Here is a 24,154-nt window from a genome sequence, read left to right on the forward strand (position 1 = left end):
CATTTACAATGGTAGGGGAGCTCTCGAGCGGGCTGCAGGCTTCACGCTCCATTTGGTCCTGCATTCTCCCTTTAAAGTAGTCGTGTAATATTAATAGTCATGAATATCAATTATTACGAGGCGGCGTAGAGGAGGACAAGGAGGAAGGGGCAGCGGAGCAGTCTCAGCCTAGCCTTGGGTGGAAGAGGATTGCATCTGGAAGCTCAAAGGCAAAAATAAATAAATAAAAATAAAAAAAAAAACCCAGAGTGGGGGGGAATCATAGACGTCTAAATAGGTTTCCAATCTCATTTTTTTGGGGGGGGAGGGGCACTGGCTAATTTTTTTCATTATTATTTTTGATGGATAGACTTGGAAATACCTCAAGCTGTTCTCCTGTGTCCAACACGTCCCTTTGCAGAGCTCCTTGATATTTTTTTCCTCCTATTATTACTATTATTATCATCACCACTCTTTTATTTGTAGCTGTTACAAGACTTTTTTTTATTTCCAGATGTTAGTCCACACCTATTCCGCCATGGTGAGTTTGGATCCATGTTGTACCAGAATTGCATGTTCTTTCTTTCTTTCTTTCTCTCTCTCTCTCTCTCTCCCCCCCACCCACCCTCTCTCTTGATCGCCTTTGGCTTGGTAATTTAGCACAATAATTGGAGGAGTCTTACAGCTGCTTCTCCTTTTTGCATTGTGTGTTCTCGGTTTGAGCTGGCGGGGGGGGGGGGGGAGGAAAAAGTTTTTTTTTTTCTTTTTGCTATCGCTGGTGGGGATTTGGACGACACTTTGTGGACTAGATATTTTTTTTCTTGTTTGCTTTAGCCTTCGCAGTCTCAGCTGGGCTGGAGTTGGACAAAACTCCTTTCCCACGCTTTCTCTGAAGACTTTCACTTCTCCCCTTCTCCCCCCTCCCCCCCCCACCAAGACTTTTAATAACAATTGTAATGTCCCCATGTCCTCCCGTTTTTGGAGTATTATAATGTCTGAAATGGATAAAATACATTCGAAGTCGCTGCAGAAATCCCAGGGGCTGGATTTGTTCGGGACCGGTGTTTAATTTGTTCAGTTTTATTTATTTGGGTTTTTTTTTTTTTAAAGCAAAACCAACCAAACAAAACCCCAGAGGGATCTCACTTTACCTACAGACACATTTTCACCCTGTCCTTGTCATCCTGCTGTGACATTTCTTCTGACCTTCCACGGCAGAGTGAGGGGGTGATTTTTGGAGCGGTGAGGGGAAGTGACTGGATGGTTGAAAACTTTCTCCGTTGTGGTCTGGAGGGATCCTCGAGAGAGCCAGAGAGTGGATCAAAGCCACACACACTCTGTGCAGACACCTAGCACCCCCCCCCCTACATTTCTAATGATGCCATTTTAGTATATTTTTCTCCCAATTCCCCCATCTCGGCTGGTCTTGAAAACCTGACATGATCAGGGCGAGCAAAGCTGGACATATTTCGAGTCGGGGGGGGGGGGATTTAAGGGGTGAATGGAAAAGCCTGTTTGATTTGATTTTTGCGGTGAGTGATTTGTTTTTAATTTCCTACTCCCCCCCTTTTTCCCCCCCCCCCCCCTTTCCCATTTTTGTTTCTAGGACCGGCATGACGGAGTCCCCAGCCACAGCTCCAGATTGTCCCAGCTGGGATCTGTCTCCCAGGGACCCTATTCCAGCGCCCCGCCGTTGTCTCACACCCCGTCCTCGGATTTCCAGCCGCCTTACTTCCCACCCCCCTACCAGCCTCTTCCTTACCACCAAAGCCAGGACCCGTACTCCCATGTCAATGACCCTTACTCCCTAAACCCACTGCATCAGCCCCAGCAGCACCCCTGGGGACAAAGGCAGAGGCAAGAGGTGGGATCAGAAGCCGGCTCCCTCCTGCCACAGCCTCGGGCCGCCTTGCCTCAGCTCTCGGGACTGGACCCCAGGCGGGACTACCACTCAGTGAGGCGACCAGATGTTCTTCTTCACTCGGCACACCATGGCCTGGATTCTGGCATGGGAGACAGCCTTTCTCTGCATGGCATCGGACACCCAGGGATGGAGGACGTGCAGGTAAGGCGTTCCCCCACTACTTCCCCCACTACTGCCTGGGCGCGTGAAGAAACCTTAGCAGCTGGGCGACACACACTCTGCAATGATCAATTAGGAATCATAGCGATTAGACAACGGAAATACCTGTTAGGTCACCCTCCCACGCCCCTGCCTCTGCAGGATCGTCCCCTAGTTATATTTCCCAGCATTTTCCTTAAGAACATCTTCCTTCTTTCTTTCCTTCCTTCCTTCCTTCCTTCCTTCCTTTCTCACACTCACTATACAACAAAAAGATGGAAGCTAAAATACAAAGACAAGAAAGAAAGAAAGAAAGAAAGAAAGAAAGAAAGTTTTGCTGAATAATCTAGTCATTTTGAAAAGTGATAAAGTTCATGGAAGAGTTCCTTATCTCAGATATTAAGCCATGTTGAATATGCGTCTGCCGACCACCTTTTTGCAGTTTTAACATTTCAGTGAGCTCTCTCAGACTGACAAATTAAAAAACTGACAACCAGTGAGGAAGGATTATATAGGAAGGGCGAAGAATGTATACAGGATCAATGCTGTATAAAAGGATCGCACATAACACTGTTTTATCTATCTATCTATCTATCTATCTATCTATCTATCTATCTATCTATCTAATCATTGTTCTGTTCCTTTTGGGAACAGTGGCGTTTCATGGGCTTTGAGGTACAATGTTTCCTAGCTCTCCCATTCCCCAAACCGAAGTAACAAAAGCCCCATAACAATTTCACTCCAAAGGGCTCGGCTCAGACCCTATTACAGCAACAGCTCCCTTGGCAAGCTTTGTCCCAGAAGGTGATTTTCGGCCCACATTTGACACAAGAGTGTACGGTTGGTTTTGGTGTTGCTTTTAATGTTTTGGTTGCCATTGCAGATATTTAAAAGTCTTTATCAGATATTTTAAAATCGCAGGGAATACATATGCCAAAACTAGAATAAAGAACTGTTTGGATGACTCACTAAAAGAAATGGGCTTCAACCCAATTCAACACCAAAAGTACCAAAGAACCACGAGGCATTCGTTTATTAGACAGAAAAAAAGAACATAGCATCGCTCAGCTTTAAAAATGCAAAACCCACTGGAAATAAAATCAGTGGGAGGGGGAGAATTGAAAATAGGTTCCTTTGATTTGCTTGGGTGTCTCTTTAAAGACTCACATGCCCCTATACTGTAGTGCGTTAGTGTTTGTGATGATCACTAATATAGGGGGTGCCAGGGAAAAGGGTTTCATTAGTATTTGTTTCCTGCTCTCTCTGAACTCAAGGGCAATCGGAGCGTTGGATTGCACGGATTAAAATTGTTATTTGTAAAACCTACATGGACTCAATGACCTATATCAATAGGCTTTATGGGGCTCATCCTACCTTCTTTATTCAGGCCAAACGCGCAATGGGAGTTTTGCCTGAGTAAGGACAATAGAATAGGACCTTTTATCTCTTTATATCTAGTACCAAAACGTATTTTGAAATATATTAGTGCATTGACATTTATAACCCCAAAAGAAAACTAGATAATTAGCTGGTATGCTCTTTTTCATATGCCAGGTTGTGCTTCTGTTATAGACAGGAAGAGAATGGACACAGTTATTCAGATTCAGATTTGTAAAGCAAAACGAATCCTTCCATTAAACATACCTTCTGAGTCAATAAGGTGCAAGGCACAGAATAAAAATAAGGTGCATGTCGTATGGTCATTTTCTAAACAAAATAATATATCCATAGCCTAAGGTATGGAGGAGCTAGTTAAACCTGTGTTGTAGATGAATTACTCATCCAAATAGCTAAAGGGAGCTATAGAAGGTGTTGCAAATGGGTATTTTTGTGCAGGAATCTCTCTCTGGAGTTCTGTAGACAATGTCTTTAGAGCATTGGGAGAATGAGACAGAGACTTATTTTTAAAGGTTGGCTCTCAAACTGAAAACAAATATCCCAGGGAATCATTTCTGAAGATGAAAGTGTTCTTCAGCAAATTAGTATACAAAAGGACAGAGGTGGCGATAGAATTTTATTTATTGCTAGGCATTTTCCATCTGTGTTTGCGAGCCAGGTTAAGTTGGCGGTTTTCTTACTATGTGGTTCTTAATATGGACTTTTTCTAGGGTAGGTAAAAAGAATTCTATTTAGCCGATAAATACGTCTGCTTTCCATGATCTATGAAAAAAATGTCCTTGAGACATATTATTCAGGGTTTTTTTGTTTTTTAAAAAAGTTTTACTTTTCGAGTAAAGATATTTTTTCTTACACCATCTAATTAAATAGATTTCTTAGGTACGTATGTGTTTGGTCGGCAAAGAAAAAAACGAGAGAGAGAGAGAGAGATTGAAATTTGAAGATATTATATAAACACAAGTCCAGGTCATGTGTAATCCATAGTCCAGGAACATAAGTAAGTGGTTGTAACATAGGAGTCTGTTATTGTAAAGACAATGCGACCAGTTAGGTCTTCAATCTGCAATTTACAACCGAAAGATATGCACAGAAAAAAAAAGAGTATCTTCACATTGAAAACAAATCTGCATACCAATAGAAGAAGAAACCCCTTCCCACATCCACAAAACTTTAAAATGGCCATTGCAACTTCATCCTTATTCCTCACTGATTAGGCAATCTGCACCTTTTATACCCAATGAGAACTCATTGATTATTACAGTCCAGGCTATAGGGAAGAAGTGTAACCAAATCTCTCTCTCTCTCTCTCTCTCACACACACACACACACACACACACACACACTAAGAATGTAACGCTGATTATGGTTATATTATTTTATAGCTGTTGAATAAGGAGATGAAGTTTAGAGCGTGTCAGGGATATCAAGTTTATTTGCAAAAATACATCTCCAGATTTGCTACACTTATTCTGGAAACTAAACCACCTCCCTCATTACAACCTCTATTCCTTCCCTCCCCTTCTCTCCTCCCTTCCCTCCCCCCCCCCCCCCCATCACCGCCTGTGTATGCAAGCTAGGGAGACTGAAAGTTAAGTTGCACCAAAACACCCTAGTCTCTTATAAAGTAACCCCTGGTATCACTTTTAACTAAAGAAGTCTAGTAATTAAAAGTCTGAGTTGTTTTTCCACGTTTCCGCATGCAGTCCTAATTAAATCTTTACGATCCTCTCTGTGACTATTAACTGCCAGCATGCTGCGCGAATATCCTGTACAAAAACCCAGCAGGAGGGCGTAATTAGATAGAAAATCAGACAAGAGTCTTCTCATTAACTGCAACAACTAACCCACGTTGCTGATGAAGCGAGTGGAGTGCGTGTATATACATATGCATACATCTATACACAGACAATCACGAGATAAGGTGAGACTCCAAATGAAAAAAAGGAGGAAAGATGGCGCTTAATATTTGCCTCCATTTTTATAGCATCGTGTTGCAAAATGATGCTCTCCACCAGGCTGCACAAGTTGTTCATCGTCCTCTCTCTCGCTGAAGACAGTATTGTGGGTATTAAAGGAGAAGGGGACAAGGAAAGACCTTATAATTGTATTTGATCATTCCCCTCTTATTTTCTCTGATACCTTTTAGATAAGTGGCCTATTGATTATGAGGGAGTCAAAAAAGACACAATGGATCTCTCTCTCTCTCTCTTTCTGTGTGTGTGTGTGCGGGGGGGGGGAGGCAGAGAGGAAAATAGAGAGGCGGTGGGTCAAGAGGGAAAGGAATCCCAGGAAATGTTGTTTATTGGTCCATCACACTTTGAATGTGCTGTTGGAAATATAATTTTCTCCTAACCCACATCCCATCCTGGATGGGTTCTGCTGAGAATAGAAAGATGATTAGAGAAGGTCTTGATTATGATAAACTAAGACACTATTTTGCAAAGATAAAGTTAGAATAAGAGAAAAATTAAACGACTTAAAGAGGTTTTTTTTTGTGTCTCTGGGAAAGAAAAAACAAATCTATCTATCTATCTAAATCTGCAGTTCAGAACTGACCACAAAATTGAAACATCATTGAAATCCATTAGAAATGGTTCTTTAGGCACCACGGTTCTCTATGATGGTTACTGTTGCTCATTTAGGAGGGATTCTGTAGCCAACAATTTGTATTAAGAAATAATACCTAGCCTTTGCGCTGCACTGACTAACCATCTTTGGTTTCCTGCTAAAGAAGTTAATGTCATAATAACAGGTGTGCTTCTAATCAGGGTGAAAGTAAACATGTTGAGGAGACTGAGTGACTTTTCCAGGCAATCGATTTAATAGCTCTTATATTTTGTCACTGTGTAATTCCCTTCACCCATCGCTCGCTCTCTCTCTCTCTCTCTCTCTCTCTCACATACACACACACACAAACTTATAACGTGTAACCAAACCGTTGGAGCTGTTAATCTCTTTCTATTTGTTTCCTATATTATGTGGGAGTTGCATTCCTCTCCGAATCGCTCAAACTTTAATTAAAAGTCTAATGTAAATACTTCATATATAAAAAGTAAATGGCCCTTGGGTTATTAAGATGTAGCAGGGTAAAACAAAAAGTTGTTCTTAATCGTGTTCATTTATATAATAGATCTTGGAGATGTTACCAAATTGGCAGATTTTCAAAGAAAGAAATATAATGCTTTATTGAATGCAAAAAAAGTCTATGTAATATCTATGTTTTATAAGATAACAAAACCACTATTCCACCTCATATGCTTCACACCTCTTTTTTATTAGAAGACCATATAATATGGAAGAATTTCATTTCCATATCGATTTGGGGGAATAATAACAATAATAATAATAAACCTTTCTTTCCCGAGTGAATTAATATAAATGGAAATAACAGAAACTCCAATTTGGAATGACATGATTTATGTACGCGATTCTTTAATATCCAGTCAATTTGAATAGTGATGTTTTTATATTCACAGTCAGTTGAAGATGCCAATAACAGCGGTATGAACCTATTGGACCAATCTGTCATTAAAAAAGGTATGGATTATTTCAACGAGATAGACAAACTTTTACTGTGTAGCAATGTCTTCTTGATTTCATTTTACTTTGAGAATTAGTTTACCTGGAAAACAGACACGCATGGCAGATAGATAGATAGATAGATAGATAGATAGATAGATAGATGAGACGGGGAAAGAGGAATAATAGAACAATGAAAAAGGAACGAGTATTTTCTTGTCCTGGTGTTAGATGTTGTCAACTGTTACTCAAATAAGTAAACAATAATCAGTTCTGAATTCGTCAGCGATTCCTAATTTGTTATTGGGGTAAAAATGGCACCACATATTATAAAATAGTTTTCACAGATATCCCTTAACTTTTCACCTCTAGTTAATTCTTGAGCTGCACTGTCTGACTCTTAAGAATTGTTTCATGCCATTTCAGGCTTGTATGCGTTTTCCAAACGTGCCAAATGTGTTGGGGGAAACAAACACATGCTTCTGGAAATACGACATCCCCCTCCAATATGCCCCTTTCTAAAAATCGTTATACATATGCATACATGATTTAGTGTAACTGCAGAATCACCCCATACTGTTAAAGGGAATGTGATATTAACAAATGTTTGCAGTCTCTTGTACAGCTGTAAGCAAAATAATTAACTAATTAAACTAATTAAATGTAATTACAATAACTCATTTCGAGCGTATTGCAGCTGCTTAATTTTTTTTTTTACATTTCTCTGACAGTCACTTGAAGATGCATGGCGGTTAGCATGTGTTATGCTGAGAGACATTAACCAGATCATACACTACACACTTAAGGAGAGCTACCTTTAATTATCTAAGGAGCTGCTATTTAAAGAGTCAGTTTTAAATACTAGAACTAACGCGTAGAAAGGCTGGTCCTTGTGTTTACTATCAACAGTACTTATCTTCAGTGGTTCATTTTTCATCTCAGGCACATGAAACCCACCGATACTTTAATAGGGCTGAGTTTCTAGAATATGAAGGGAAGAGCAATAGGGGTGTTGGTGGAGGAAGAATTCGAGGCAGGGTGAGGTGTATTTCAGTCGTTGGTTTTCTTTCAAAAATGTCATCATGTAAATTCGAGCAATCATAACTTTGGAGAAGGGTGGAGGAAAACCTGAAGCTCTTTCGAGCACATCATTTCTGACCGCGGGTGGAAGAATGGAAGGTTTTGTGGAAAACAACGAGTTACCTGACTTCAGCAAAAGAATTATTCTGCGTTTTGGGGTTTTTGAATGTAACCACTGCAGGTTGCACGGATTTCTAGCCGATGTGTTCAGTGTGTGTCACATATCGCCTTGCCAGTGTTTGCTCTCGCTCCCATACACAGTGTTTCCTCTTGGGTCTTCTTGATTAATCGGTGGGTGATTTGTGGCTGAAGTCTTCTCCTTTTTAACGTTGCTCTGCGTTCGTATTTTCGTTGTCTCCCACGCACATTTTGTTGTGTGCAGAACACTGTCATGTGTTGTATGATCACTTCGAACAGTCTATTATTATTTTTTTTTTGGTAAATGAAAAGGACAGCGGGAACATTTGGTGTCAATACACCATGATTGTGGCTATAAAGGTAGTCAGTGTCAAGCAGTTAAGCACGTGTAATGATACTTCGCATTATACGAAATATATAGCAAGAGACAGAGACCAGAGGATGAGAATTCTAGTACGTGTGGGAATGTGTGCACGTTTATGAACATACCCACATCCAGAGGTGTACGCTTAATCCACCATCGATATCAGAAGACACTTATAATTCTATTATCTGTATTTCAAAGAGTATTTATGCACTTTTAAAATCATATCAGTGAAAAGATACCGACATTTTCTTGTAGATGTTTTAAAAGGCAGAGGGGATGTTATTTCCCCCCTTCGAGTTAGGGTTGTGCTTTATTGAACTTTTGTGAGCTTAGTTTTTCTTTGAACACTGATGGAGTGGAAGAGACACACGTTTGGTCAAATTTGTGGCTGACCATATTGAATCAGACCGATAGAAGGTGCAAAATAGAAAGGGGGGGGGGGGGGCTCGGGACTTTGCAGTCATAGGAATGTACTTTGAAACAAGAACAGGTTAGTAAAGACCCGCAGCTCATTCTTGCTGGCAGATGTTAGTTGATAGTTGGATAGAGGGATGGATGGATGATTTTCTTCTTGACTATTACCAGTAAAGTCCACTTAATGATAAATGGATCTAGACAAGATGGAGGGATTTTTCTGTTTCAAAAGAGTCTAGTTTACTGTTTAAAACGTTCTAATAAAAACGTAGTGTCAAAGACAGGGTATAAAACTAAATTATTAACACAAATATCTCATCAATCTTCCAGGATAGAAGTGCCTACATTTGTATGATCTTTGAATGCCATGTAGGTCATGCTGGTCACCGATCTCTCTATTTACAGCTCAAAAAAAGCTTGCCTACAATTTGAAGAAACCCTGGTAAAAATAATAATGATCTTGAGTTGTTCAGTTGCTCAGCCGTGTTGAGCCCACGCTTTAGATTAGATACACACACTCTCTTGTTATGTTTGTTATCTGGGCTTCCTTGACATTTCTGAAGTAATTTAGTTAAGAGGAAATGAGTTGTTCCCAGTAGAGAGAGCAAACGAGTGGAATGGAGGTAGCCAGCGTGATAAATGGTTCTTTCATTTGGAGATCTCCAGAGCTCGTTTAAGGCTAATTTTATGTATTAGTCCCCTTTGAGCTATTAATGCAATAGGCAGAGACCGGGGCCCTCCGTCTCTTAGCTGCCCCATTAGAGAGAACATTAAGCTGCCAAACCTGAACTCTGTTGGGGTGGTAATGGTGGTGGTGGCGAAATAATGAAAGGTGCTTTGTAAACTCTCCTAATCTAAACTGGCAGAGGGTGGCTAATACGATTTGAAGGGGTCTGGTCAATGAACAATCAATAAAGTAATAATGAGAAGGATGCGGCCCATTAGCGGCCTGAAAATCCAACGAGACATTAAAAAATCATTCTTAACTCTTAGTTCCATTAAGATTGTAGTGGTGGGAAGGGAAGGGAGGAAACCTAGATAAATGATGCTGATCATCATCATCAGAGTATGAATACTAGATTTAGCTCAACTTTAAGGAGTCGTCATACAGAGTACTTGGGTCGATCCTGACTTTCATTGTCACTCAGGTTCCTGTTGAGCTCAGTGAGGAGGTTGTCGCTGTGTGAGGAAGGCAGTACCGGGTCCGCTGGTCAGCCGCTGGTCTGTAATTTGTTTGGCATGATCTATGGCAAAATAAGTTGTCCTCTTTCAAAATCTTGCGTGGCCCGAGTCCAAAGTTCAATTTTCGTGACTCAGGGGCATAGTCAGCGAACTTAGAAGCATCCTGATTTCTTTATTTACTTTAAACTCTTTCTGGGAATTGTCTACACACACACACACACGATTTAGCACGAAAGGCTATTTTAACCTTAACAGCTTAATATGTGAATATCGTGCAGATATGCTTTAATTTTTCTCCCAAGAATCACACAAAAGGAGCCTAACACTTTAAAAAAGTCACTTTCTCACTAGAACAGGGTAAGGGTTTTTTTTTTTTCTTCTTCCTGAAGTGGCCAGCAATAAATGATTAACCAAATACCTCGATATCTGGTTACAGCTTTTCAGGAGATATATAGTTGTGAATCAGTTGAAATGTAACTTACTGAATTTGCCTAGGGTTTTTTTTTTTTTTTTTTTTTTTTTTTTTTTTTGGGGGGGGAATTCTTTTCCTGGAATACCAACTGTATTTTATTATCACGTTTACTTTAATGCAAAACAATATCGGGGATAATAGATTTCACTCTGAAATTAACTCCTAGCTTCAAACGCAAGGAGTGGTGTGGAATAGATCTCTTGCAATTAGTTCATGAATACACGATTGATTGATTGATTTTTAAAATAATGCTCCAGTCTTACTGGCAGGGGGTAGTAAATTTCCCCCTGGTTTTAGGTTTACCTACAACATCAAACCAAATCATCCGCCATCAAATCATTGCCTGTTTATGATGGACATAAACCTTTGCGTCTAATGAAGGCTAATTCCAAATCCAGTTAATGCTTACAAAGGATCTGTAGACAAAAGTTTAATTTTGTACTATTAATTTTTGCCCAGTTCAGATGATTAACGACCAATATTTCTTTAAAAAGATGGGGTTTCTTTTTGTCTAGGACGATAGGGAGGGTGCTGGAATAATGTCGAATACTTCAATCCTATTTATTAATTTAATTCGGTGGGGGGGGAGGGGGTGAAATGTAACTTTTGCATTTTCACGCAGTTGTGTGGAGCAACCCAACAGAGACATGAAAAAAGACTGAGCCTTAATGTATGCACAGAAAATTGTAAACATGTAAAGAACTGAAAACTTCACGCTGGGTTTTGCCATGCTCCATTTCCTTACCATTTCCTGCTGTCGTTTTAAAGCGTTCTCACTCATCTAGAGATTCCGTTTGCAGGAACAGTATGCTCATAATTACTAACAAATCAAGCGGCTACTGTTGCTCTCTCGGTTTATTGATAAGCTGAAGAGAAATGGAAGGGAAAACGACAAAGAAGCCGAAAGGATCAGGAGAATGGCATTTTCTCCAACGTGGAGGGGCGGTTTTGAGGGGGAATAGGAAAGGAGAAAACTATTTTGTGCAAGTGACAAGATCCGCTTAAATTGGACAAAGTAAAACATGGAAGAAGCAGGCAGAAACTTGTGTGTGCGTGTATGTGTTGAATTCTTCTATGGACAATTACTATGACGCAGAAAAGCAGATTTGGAAAATAGATGTGGGTAGAAAAAATACGCCCTGGAACACAGTTTATAATTGTTTAAATGCCTTAGCAGATATTCTACGCACACACGTTGAGCCACTAAAATCTCCAAATTATATTAGCTCTGGTAATAGTTCTAATATATCTGTAATGATAGAGATAGAGAGAGATAAAGAATTCCTTCCATGGTAAGCTCACTTTTTTAGAAGTGGTAGGTAATTTACCAAAGATAGAGTATAGATTAGAATACATATCTCTGAAGCTATGAAATTGCAATAGATATGCTTGTACGGCCCCTAAATGTGTTTAGAATTATTATACTCAAGTGATTTTGATGCGTACCGAGTCCTTCATGTTGAGTTAAAGTAAAGAACAATAGCTGAAGTTTGCAAAGCATAGCGGGGAAGAGAACTAACGTGCTAATCACAATAAATTTGCATGAAAAATGTATTGAACATGTTAAAATCCATATTTCAAAGGTTACCTAATGTAATAAATGCTCTAAAAAGGGCAAGGCAAATGGGGTGAGATATATTTAAACATTTCATGTGCACAGCTCTCTCTCTCTCTCTCTCTTGTGAGTTTAGACTAACCTCAAATTTTCTGAGGGCTGTTGTCTCTTGTTTAATTTCTCAGTTCACTGGACAGTGACCTGATACACTTGTCACTAAATATAGGTACTGTTAAAGGTGTATTAAAACCTTTGTGCTTGTTAGTTGGCGTGGAGAAAACTGTAAAGTGAAATGATCTCAGTTGTTAGTGATCCTCTAAAGGCTTAGTTATTTCACAGCATGTGCGTGTTCATTTCTTTGCAAAACAATTCGATTTTATCTTGATGGGACACCTGGGTGACTCTGCAAAACATCTTCCTGGAAAATGTAGAGGGGAGGGGAAGTAGTTTTGGTTTGGTTGGTTTTGGTTTCTTTTTTTATGTACCCTTAAAACATCCTAAAACCAAAGGATCTGATTGATCTCTGGAGTCGATGACAACATTCCTATGAATAGCAATCGGCCTCTGTCACTCTTTTATCACTGGTTTTGTGCCGGTTTCAAGCTATTTGACGGGCTATAGTTGAGACGGTCTTTATAAGTTGTATAAAATATCTTACTCGAAATCACAGAGAAATGAGAATCCGTTTCAGGTTCTGATCCCCCCCTCCGTAAAGCCACTCAGAATAATCTGTTTATATTAGGGGATATATACAGTCTATAGGAAGCACATGAAATCGACATGCGTTTTGGGTTTTCGCTGTTATAGATCTATTATTGTGGGAGTCTGGTCTGGCGGTAGGAAATAATCTATAATAAAAACAGCGCAACACTGTTGTGTCTATCCCATACATTGAGGTTATAAAACTGGCAGTTGCCCAGTTGTTAGCACTTGTTAACGTATTAGGATACCCGATCTCATTGTTTAGCAGCCCCAGACGATTTAAATATTCCCCCAACTCCAGTGGTTTGATCCTCCAGACATGTTGCAAATAAATAGGGTTTTATGATTTAACTGACATGTATTATAAGCACCTAAATAGCTGCCATGTTTATGTAGTAGAACCTATTACTTGCAAAAATTGGTTTTGCAATTGATTGACTGGCAATGCGATATTGCAAAGGAAAATCTGCTGGACAGGGGTGTGTAATCAATTAGTCGTCTCTGTAAAACATGCCCCTGGACTACCACCAGCAAATCCAGAATTTAGGAAGACTCTTTCAAGAAGGAAATGAGGCTGCAGTGATTCCAAAAGGAAGCAGCAGTAGCAGCTGTCAGCTCTTATTAACTCCTGCATAAAACATACCTTAAGTATGGTTTGTTATCAATTACTTGCAGAAATGAAACAACTGGGACAATACAGCGAGGCTGTCTATAAATTAAAGTGATTGGTTGATTGATTAGAGCACCTGCTGTAAATCATAACAGTTACACACACAATTATGAACAAGCTATTTAAATTGATTTGTAAACAAAATTCATGTCAGGCGGGAATTGCTTTCATTTTTAGTTTAGCGAAAAATAATTGGTCTTAATTGTGTCTGTGCAGTGTTAGAAGAAGTAGAATGTGATAATTCCGCTGGTTTCTCTTAAAACAACCTTACTCAGAGTTATTAATAGTTAATCTGAGTCTTACTCAGAGAAATTAACTATTTTGTCTGGTCCTAGGTAGGGGAAACCTTTTTTTTTTAACCCCTTATTTATTTTTGTTGCTGTAATCAGACCGTCTTCATCTAGAAACTGAATATTCCCACTCTTTTCTGTTGTTATGTAATATGCTAAACAATGTAATACCGGATGGTTTTCTAATGCACTTTTTAGGGGTAAAATAATTGGGCTAATGATATTGCAGAAACCTGTCTTAATAAAGCCCAAAGTCATAAACAACATAATCTTCTCCTTACTAAATTCTATAGTCCTGATTCCCACTTAAACCCATAACCTTTGACTTCAATAGGTTTATGCCTGGTTGTTATTGTTAATAGTAGACGTGTTAGGAAGAGGAGTACTAATAGTCTGGTAAACCAACAATGTGCCAGGCGCTGTCCATTATATAAGAAGCTTCACAGAGCTTACAAACAAATAATTTAGGAAGAAATGCACTTAAAACGCATACTGTGCATATAATATACATTGATTTTTTGTTTCAAAGTGTCAAACAAATATACATCAGCTGTATACATCACTGCACCTCTACCTATCCAGTAGTGATTGGTCAATTGCCAGTAGGCTCAGGGAAACGTTTGGCCCTTACTGGTACAAGCTAAGAGGAAACTCAGGGTGTCAGTTTGTACTGTCATCATGTTATATATCTTCCCTCCATTGACCCCACCCCCCTCTTTCTCTCTCCAGTTCCGGTTCCTCCAAAATCTGTTACTTCTCTGATGATGAATAAAGATGGCTTCCTGGGTGGAATGTCAGTCAATACGGGAGAGGTGTTTTGCTCAGTACCTGGCCGCTTGTCCTTGCTCAGTTCCACTTCAAAGTATAAAGTAACTGTGGGAGAAGTTCAAAGGCGACTGTCTCCTCCAGAGTGTCTGAATGCTTCCCTTCTAGGAGGAGTTCTTAGAAGGTAAGGACTTGCAATAAGTGTGCATATTTCTGTAGCCCCCCACACGGATAGAATAAGCATTGTGTCTAAAGGCTGTGCTATGGTAAAGGCGTTTGCCAATATGTGGTGTTCTTAGTTTGTAGTTGTGCCTTATTTATTCAAAACTAAGCGGCAGCATGAAAATTCATGCGCAAAGTTAATGCATAAAGTGATGTCAATGTACAAGACTGTGCTGAAGCAGCTCACAGTAAAGTCAAGGCATGAGGGATCTCTCTCTCTCTCTCTCTCTTTTACACACACCAACACTTTCTCCCCAACCCTCTCTCTTTCTCTCTTACACACACACAATTTCTACCCTAACTTACATTTTAGAAGAAGGTTTCTGTCTAAATAATAGGTCTTCCTTAAGAATCTGTAAGTATAGGTAAGAAAGTTCAGCTATGATCTTTGCCTGTAAAAAAAGCAGAGATTTTAAACATAAATAAATAAATAAATAAATAAAACCCACCTATTTATTTGTGTATTTGTTTATTGTATTTCGGAAATTTTAACAAAGCTTTACAAATCTTCTATAAATAGAAACAAAACAATCATTACAACAGCTAGCTTTTATTTAAAGCCACATTATATATTTATATTTACAAGGGTGTTGTGTTACAGAGTGAGCCTTATTATAACACCTTTAATATGGCCTTTCTATGGAGTTTATTGAATTGAGTGACATCTCCATATACATATATTTAACAGATGAGGCAAGTCTATCAAATGCTAATGTTAAAAAAAATGGACACGTGTGATGGATTTTTTTTTCAGGTGAATGTACTTTGTCTCATTATTGACTAAGAGGTATCCAGATTTTTAAGTATCTATTTGACCTCTGTCTGATTTTCTGGGTCCATAATTGGTGTGATATTTTTTCCACAACCACAGTTTCCCACAGGTTTTGAACCATTTCCGCACGGTTGGACTATTTTTCTTTTCCCAGTTAGAGGCTAACAATAGTCCAGCATCTACTAGCAGTTGAGAGATTAATTCTCATTTCTTCTTGTGTGTGACCATTTCCACTAGGAAGCCCCTGAAGGATTACCGAAGAATTATCTGGTGATACGTAACCCACAATTTGTGATATTTAGTTACAGGTTTTACCCCAAAACTTTCTGATGACTGGACATGTCCATCATATATGCATAAAATCTCCACTTTCACCAAAATTTCTCCAACACTTATCCCCATTCTCTCTCTCTCTCTCTCTCTCTCTCTCTCTCTCTCTCTCTCTCTCTCACACACACACACACACACACACACACACACACACACACACACACACACACACACACACACACACACACACACACACACACACACGACTGGTGTGAGAGAGCACTGAAACAGTACCTTAAATAAAACTTTCTTGTATTGTCCCATATATAATGTAGGTATTCCAATAGATAGTTCGGCATTTCCTTTATGATATATATTGAATTCTTCCTTTAGGTGTTCTTATAAATTATCCGCATATCTTCCTTGCCTACTTTAGGTACCCTTATCAATTCACCCCATTCTTCTGTCTTTCCACCAAGATATACAATCTTAGCCTACTGCATCTCCATCTTATACTGTAGGAACCAATTTGCCTTCATCAGTAATCTTCATTTTATACAGTAATTATTTTCACCTGTCATAACTTGTTTTTCTGTAGGGTAAAGGGGGAGGGGGAACCTAGTCAGTTGAGTGTGGCAAAAATTAAGCAAACCTCAGCAAACTCTACCAGCAAGCGCGTGCTTTTACACACACACACACGCACACACACACAATGTGCTAACCTCAAGTTACAATCCCTTCAAGCTCCAGTGGTCTTTAGATTGCACAGTCTAGAAGTTTGTTTCAGGGACATTCCGAGGTTAATCAGAATGTTAATTTCTTTGCAATTCCAGAGCCAAATCGAAAAATGGGGGGAGATCGTTGAGAGAGAGGCTAGAAAAAATCGGTTTGAATTTACCAGCCGGCAGGCGTAAGGCCGCAAATGTCACTTTACTCACCTCCCTGGTGGAAGGTAAGCCGAGAATTGCAAGCTCTCTTCACACTATAGGCTGCTCCGAACTCTTCGGTTTGGAGTTTGACATTTTGCAAAATTCCCTGGATTAAGTGGAAATCGTTGCAGCGGTGGCATTAAGAGCTGTTTAACATGCACAATACTGGGTGAAATTAAGACACTTTTAGGACCCCATTTAAATCAGGTTGAAGTCACTGATCAAACTCCCATTGACTCCAATGGGTGTCTTGAATCAGGTTTGCCTCCATCAGGCCTTCAGAACAGCACTTTCTCTGCAGTTATCCAGATATTCCCATTTCCTACTGTTATGGATCTCTAGGATGTTCCCTTTCAATAATAGTCTAGTCTGTGCTGGGTCTAGGACTTCAGCTAATTCATTACTTGCAACCTTAATTATGACAGACACACATTACAATACAGCCATTGAACGAAAATCATAAAGAGCTCCATTTTTTTTTTTCAGCAAAGGAAAGAAGTTATTGCAAATTAACAGTTACAAGTACAGTTTACCTGAGGGTGATTAGAGTTTAAGTTTAACAAAGAAACAAGCGAGCCCTTTCATTAAAAAGAAAAAGGGCCGGGGGAGGGGGCGGAGGAAAAAAAGAATAAAAGAAAGAAACAAAAGAAAAATGGAATATTTGAGTTATACCTCCTATTAAAGGAACAAACGTTGTCCTATACTTGATGTGATGGTTTGCTGAGTTGGTACAATATTGAAAAGTGTAATTCACAGACTCTAATTTATTCAGGATATATATGTATTTATTCTGGGCCAAACTGATTATTTAGAAATTATAACCAATAATGATATGGATAAAATTATGAATTGTATGCATCTATATTGTACATACAGAAAGAGGCGAGTAACATTCAATATGTATAATAATACACTACGGGGTACCTCATGTGCATATAGATTTGAACTATATACTAACTTTTAAACTCTTCTGATTTAATTATAAATGCAATACATAGTTATACACTCAAATGTAAAACCAAAATCAATAATATATATTGATACCACAAGTATAAAATCAATATTAGATATGAACTCTTTCGTTCTAGTTATAAATATAGTTTCTGTTTTGACGATATGCATTTTTATATAATTTACTACTAATTATGAATGCATAGACACAGTATATCAAACTATGACTGCATAGTTAAACATACTATATATAAACATTTACAGTGTGAGAAAATTACATTCATAGCCTGATATGCATATTCTTATATATTGATGGCACAAAGTTTCTCTCTCTCATCTCCCCCCCTCCATCAACCAGCGACTATATCTATGCAGTCTGTTTGTAAAACTATGCATTCACCTTAATAACAAAATAAGTTAACACATAGCACAAATACATATGCACATCCATATATATTAGAAACTATGTAAAGTATATATCAGAGTATATATTAGGCTACTCTCCTCTGATTTACTTACAAATCAACAATTTAACTTACACAATTTCCCTTCTCCTATAGGAAGTTGCACCTGCTCTAGATTTATCTTGTTTTCTGACAACAGTCAGGATTTCTTGCTGTTGTTCTTGCTGTTAAATTACGTTGCCTATAGCATAAATGTTTCATTCATCTCTGGCCAGGATTAAGAAAAAAGCAGCGAGGATGGTGCCTTGACACATAATTCAGTGAGGGAAAATAACTGTCCGGCCAAATACTAGCATTTGGCTGTGAGTGTGATTACTCTTTTCGGTGATTATTGAGAAGCTTTTAAAAATGTGACGTAAGTCCTGATCGTTAAAAATAACGTGGTACTAGAATGATTAGACATATCGGTTTTGAGTGTTAGAAATTTTCTTCGTGGTCCTCCAGGCGGTGCTTTCAAGGTGTAAGACTTTATTCTAAAGGGGCCTGGCTATAATCTGATGGAATCCCCCTAGAGTCTGGGGTTTTTTTTCCCCCCCTCTCTCTTTCTTCAGCTACTGTCTTCTTCTTCTTGTGGTATAAAGTACATCAGTAGGAGTTTGATGACACGAATCTCTGGAGGGTAGAAACCTGAAACCGGGCAGGCAGAGGAAATGACAATTAGAATTCTGGTTAGAGTAATTATTATTATTCATATAAAAGGTCCCCCGTTTATTGGGATCTCTTTTTTGGTAGGGTGCGGGTAAAATGGGTAGTTTCTGTTGCATTATCAGCAGTTGTATGGGGCCAAACTGCACTTTCCATTGGCTACAATGGACTTGGCTGCTTTGTTTTCCAGATGTGGATGTAATGAGGTGTCTGTAACACACCCACACCCATACACGGGATAATATTTGGTGGTAGAGCTTTGGGGACACATTTCTGCTATATTCAAATGCAAACCTACTCTGCACATTTAAAGCTTGAGGCCCTGTTACCTCTCAGGACGTCTCTACTGTTTTCACACACACTGTGCTGGTATTTCTAACACCCTCCTTCTGTCCACGTGGGGTCAAAACCTCAACTTGTGTAAGTCTCCAGACTCAACTCAAGTCAATAGAGCTCAGGCAATTCACGTCACCAAGGCTCCTTACAGTAAGAACTGGAGATGTGCTCTCTGGAAAGAGACGGATACAGGAAAAATAGGATCCTTGAACCCTTTTGGTCATTGAATTCAGCTGGGATTGTGCCTCTCCAAAGCGATCTTTTCGAAGTGTGAGCAGTAAAAGTGTGTTTCAGTCTATTCCAGCCAGCCGCCCTGAACCACTTCCTGGTCAGTTTCCTTATTAAAGCACCATGCTGGCCCGTGCTGATCAATGGCTCTTTATCTCTCTGCAGGGGAAGCAGTTCACTTAGCTCGCGATTTTGGGTACATCTGTGAAACGGAGTTTCCAGCCAAAGCTGTTTCCGAGTACCTGAACAGACAGCACACGGACCCCAGCGATCTGCACTCCAGAAAGAACATGCTGCTTGCTACGAAGTGAGTAGGAGTAACTCCCATCCCGCTTCGCTTTTCCAATCCTTTCTCCTCCCCTTGGTCCTTCTGGCTAGCCTCCCTGGAAAATAGCCAGCACTTTTCTCGAGCAGGCTTCGTTCTCCCTCTCTGGTTCCTTCCTCTCTCCGTATAATCTGTAATTGTGGGGTGTGTGTGTGTGTGTGTGTGTGTGAGTGAGGCTGTGCTCTGTGTGCGTTCGTCCCAGTGTGTCTAATTGCATGGACCTGTAACACTACGAGTCTGTGCCTACCGTTGGATCGGTAATACTCTGTGTGTATTGGTAGCTGTGTGTAATGAAACACAATGCGTTTTGGCTCTTATCTGTGTGTGTGTGTGTGTGTGTGCGCGCACAGGTCTCTATGTTTGGGTATCTTTCCCTCCCCCTCCCTCTCCTGCACCTCGTTGGTGTCTGTGTGCGTCTTCCTTTCTTTCTGTCTGAGTTTGCAGGTCTCCCTCTTCTCAGGGTTCGGCCCTGGTGTGGTTTCGAGTGTGTATTCCTGTCTTTCTTCTTTTGTAGAGTTCAGGCTTCTCTCTGGGTAGGAGTGGGTAGGCCTGGCCTCCCCTCCCACTGAAGTCAAAGGGAAAACTCCCATTGACTCCAAGTGGGAGCAGCATTATCTATCCAATACCCCGACCAGATAATTCATAATCTCCCCTCCCCCAGCTGTTTACCGTTAATCATCTGTAGACTTGACAAATTTGCAGCTGCAGCTCCAGAGGGGGACATTATAAATCACCCACTCCAGCTAGCTCTCTCTCTCTGGCTCAGCGTTACGTTTACAGTAGCTTTTCTATTGTGCTTGATTTACTCCTGGCTTCGGCTCTCCTGCTATATCGTCTGGTGTTTTGTGGCTAGTTCAAAGTTTTCGGTGGTGAACCCTGGGTGTATCCCTCATCTTCTAGCTATCTCGCAGGCAAGACCCGAAGAGGGCTCATTTTTTTAGTACTCCTAGGACGTGACTTGCTCCGTTGACAGCGTAATTTAAAGAAATATATGGAGGGTTGAAAAATCGTTTGCTCAAATTTGTCCAGATGTTTTTTTTTAAGACGTGATTGGAATTTGATTGCCCTTTTCCTCAGGGTCAAAAGATATTAATGTCCCAGAACTTTAATTGCTCACAGACCCTGCCTTGCTCTTTGAAGATTTAAAAGGTTTGACTCATTACCGTTTGTTCTCCAAACTGGAAGTTTCCTCTTTTGCACTTTCCTAATGGATAAGACACATAAAGTTAGAACATTATCTTTCCCCACCCTCTGAAACCTTTAACCCATTGGGAGTCCCAGAGGATGGGAGATGAATGCTTCTCTCCTATGGGGATGTGTAGACACCTATCTCAATGTTGCTGTTATTTGGGGGGGAAACATCTTTGGCCTGGGATGATGCACCTTGCACCTGTTTAACTGGAGGCCTTATAGATGGGGTGAAAGGAGGTTTAACAATCGGAAGTGACGCAATAAAGAAAAAGGAAGGATTCCATTTTCATCCTCCAACTTGGCAAAGGAGCTGTTGTAAAGATAAACAAGAACCAAATGCCAAATCCCCTGCTTTGAATCAGGTGCTCCCCAAAAGGTGTTTTCTGTTCTTTTCATCCATGCAAGAGCAGAGCAGCAACCAGTCACTGATCTCTATTTATTGCCATGGGCAAAGGCGGCCTCAGCCTGTGTTGTGACCTTTGTGGCTTAGGCCTTACCTCCCTTTTGCTGCACTAGCCAAACTGTACCTGCTGGATAGTTCTCCCTTTTTTGCTTGTGGAGCATGTGGTGCTGCCTGACTTCCTCTGGTGGGTTGGGCTTTTTAGCTTTTCAAAATAAATAGCACGGGGGTGGTACGAAAATAACAGCAAAACAGATTCCAAGGTGCAGGGAAGTGGGGGATTTTAAAGGGAAGGTCTCTCAGATGATCATGGGGTCTCACCCCTCTTCTTGTATTTTATAAAATAAATCTACTCGGTACAGAATGTATTGAATGCTGCCCATTTGGAAGACTGTCTAGAGGCATCTATAGACTAGGACAGAATATGTGGACATGACAGGCCAAGATTTTCCCAAGTGATTTTTGAGTCTCAGTTTGTGGGTGCTTGACTTGACACCATAAAGGGGCCTGGTCTGGAGAGAGGGAGTGTTCAATACTCTCTGAAAACAGGGGGACCCAAATTCTCTAGTCACTTCTGAAACTTTTGGTTTACAGCATTGACCCCCCTAATCATTCAGGATTCATGAGAAGAGAATGACCTGACTTCATCTGGTATTCACCAGTCCTATATAGCAGTCATCCCAATGAGTCATTTACAGGCTATCGGTGGGATAGCCTTCACAGGAAGGCCAGGTAGTATCCATCTCTGAGAAAAAAATATAGTAACACCAGGATCAGGTTCCAGATAGAAGTTTCCATCCATCCACCCATCATTTAGGGCAATCTGGCTAATTCTAAAGGCAATAAATAGATTAAATAGTTGTGGGGGTTTTTTTAGAAAAAAAGATAAATGGCGTTTCAGAAGCATCTCTCTGGTCCAAGAATAAAAATTCTCTGTGTCAGGGATGAAGAGGTGCAATTCAGAGAGTAGGATAAACACCACTAGAAATTCTTCTTCTTTCTACTGATCAAACACTCAGAGGAAATAGCCAAGCATAGGCCTATTCTTGCAGTCCTCATGCTCATGGAGAGCTCTGCCTGGCTAAGCAGTGCAGCATCAGGTCACAAAATCAGCATCCTTCTGTTTTGTTGTTGGAGCGAATGTGGGAGTAAGGAGGCTTGACTTCTATATCCGCCTTCACTACTGGTTGTCTGTGGTGCCCTTACTTGAGTCTTTCATTGACGGCAGTAGGCTTCTGACCAGACTCTCAGCTTCATTGCATCCTAGATTATTTAAGTGTAAAATGGCTATAATACATTTTAATTGTGTGTGTGGGAGTGGGGCAGGTTAGAGTGTGGACTGCCTGTCTTTGTTACTGCATATCAAAGACTTTGGGAGTTTCAGGCAGGGTTAACCATTGTGAAATGAAATGACTGACCACTCTGGGCTCTCTCTCTCTCTTCTTCTCTTCTCTACCCTTGCAGGCAACTCTGTAAAGAATTCACGGATCTCTTGGCCCAGGACAGGACACCCATTGGCAACAGCAGGCCCAGCCCTATTTTGGAACCAGGCATTCAGAGCTGCTTGACTCACTTCAGCCTCATCACCCACGGCTTTGGGGCCCCAGCCATCTGTGCTGCCCTCACAGCCCTCCAAAACTACCTGACTGAAGCTCTCAAAGGCATGGACAAGATGTTCTTGAACAACAACACTGCTAACAGGCACACATCTGGGGAAGGACCAGGTAGTAAAACTGGAGACAAGGAAGAGAAACACAGAAAATGAAAAAAAAAAAAAAAAAAAAAAAAAAAAAATTTAAAGGAGAAAAATAAATAAATAAAAGAAAAAGAAAGAAAGAAAGCGAATCTTTTAAAACAAACAAAACAGTTTTAATTTTAGCTTTAAAAATATTGGATTGGGTTTTGGAAGAATTATATTAGGTAGGACAAAAATAATAATAAAAAGAAAGACAATAATTTAAGATCAGAGGCGCACAATGGAGCAAGAACAGTGGCTCAATGTCTCTTACAAGGAACATTTGAAGACAACCACCAGGATTTTTCCACTTCTGTTCTCACTTTTGTTAAAAGCTTTTTTTGGGGGGTGGGGGTGGGGGGAGGGAAGAATACAATAATAATAATAAAAGGAAAGAAATGAAATAACTTATTGGAAGGAATCAGAGAAACGTTTTGGTGTCCATGCTTTGATTTCTTGTTTGGGCTCAGATGTACAATCTATCTTACCTTTTTTAAAAAAATCAAACAACGTCCTGTGTCTACACTAGGGAAAACAAAAAATCTTCCAGTGATATTATCTGGGACATTTCCATTCCCAGCATCACTATCCCTTCACTGCCAACCCTGCCCTCGTCTCATCTTGCCACTAAGGATTTATCTAGACTGGGAAAGGGGCTGGTTTGGAGAGCAAAGACCACAATATGACTTGCTAATAGAACTGTAAATGTATTAAGCTGTGTCTACATTAATTACAGAACATTGGCTGTTTCAAGTCATGTTAGTTCAATCCAGTTAGCTAACTCGATTTTTAAAAGGCACCCTTTTCTCCCCGTCTAGACAGACCCTCTGTTTAAATTACCAGTGTTTACAGCTATATATGTATAATTTGGTATTTAGTTTTGATGATAAAACTGCATTGGCTGTTAGGGTGCAAAATTTGAAAATAAGGTCCAGTAAAATGTTAATGCTATCTAACACTCCTAATCTGATGTTTAAAATATCTTGATTTCCTCTAAAAGGGTTTATATTCCCAACAATGCCAATGTCTCTATCTTTAATTTGTTCTAATAGTGTGGGTGGGTAGAGAGAAATCTACCAATTTTTTTTTAAAG

General features: G+C 40.0%; 1 protein-coding gene across 1 annotated transcript; it reads left to right on the forward strand.

The window, feature by feature from the left end:
* The first annotated feature begins 264 nt into the window (after positions 1 to 264).
* TFAP2B (transcription factor AP-2 beta) lies at positions 265 to 23,404 on the forward strand. Its single transcript, XM_067544962.1, has 7 exons — positions 265 to 520; positions 1,586 to 2,044; positions 6,916 to 6,976; positions 14,558 to 14,777; positions 16,691 to 16,809; positions 19,576 to 19,717; positions 22,791 to 23,404. Exons 1-7 carry the CDS (start codon positions 494 to 496, stop codon positions 23,089 to 23,091), a joined length of 1,329 nt encoding a protein of 442 aa, XP_067401063.1. The 5' UTR covers positions 265 to 493; the 3' UTR covers positions 23,092 to 23,404.
* The last annotated feature ends 750 nt before the right edge of the window (positions 23,405 to 24,154 follow it).

Source organism: Emydura macquarii, unplaced genomic scaffold, assembly GCF_026122565.2.
Source record: "Emydura macquarii macquarii isolate MOO-44397 ecotype Brisbane River unplaced genomic scaffold, CSIRO-AGI_Emac_v2 contig_1041, whole genome shotgun sequence".
In the NCBI taxonomy this organism is placed as follows: domain Eukaryota; kingdom Metazoa; phylum Chordata; order Testudines; family Chelidae; genus Emydura; species Emydura macquarii.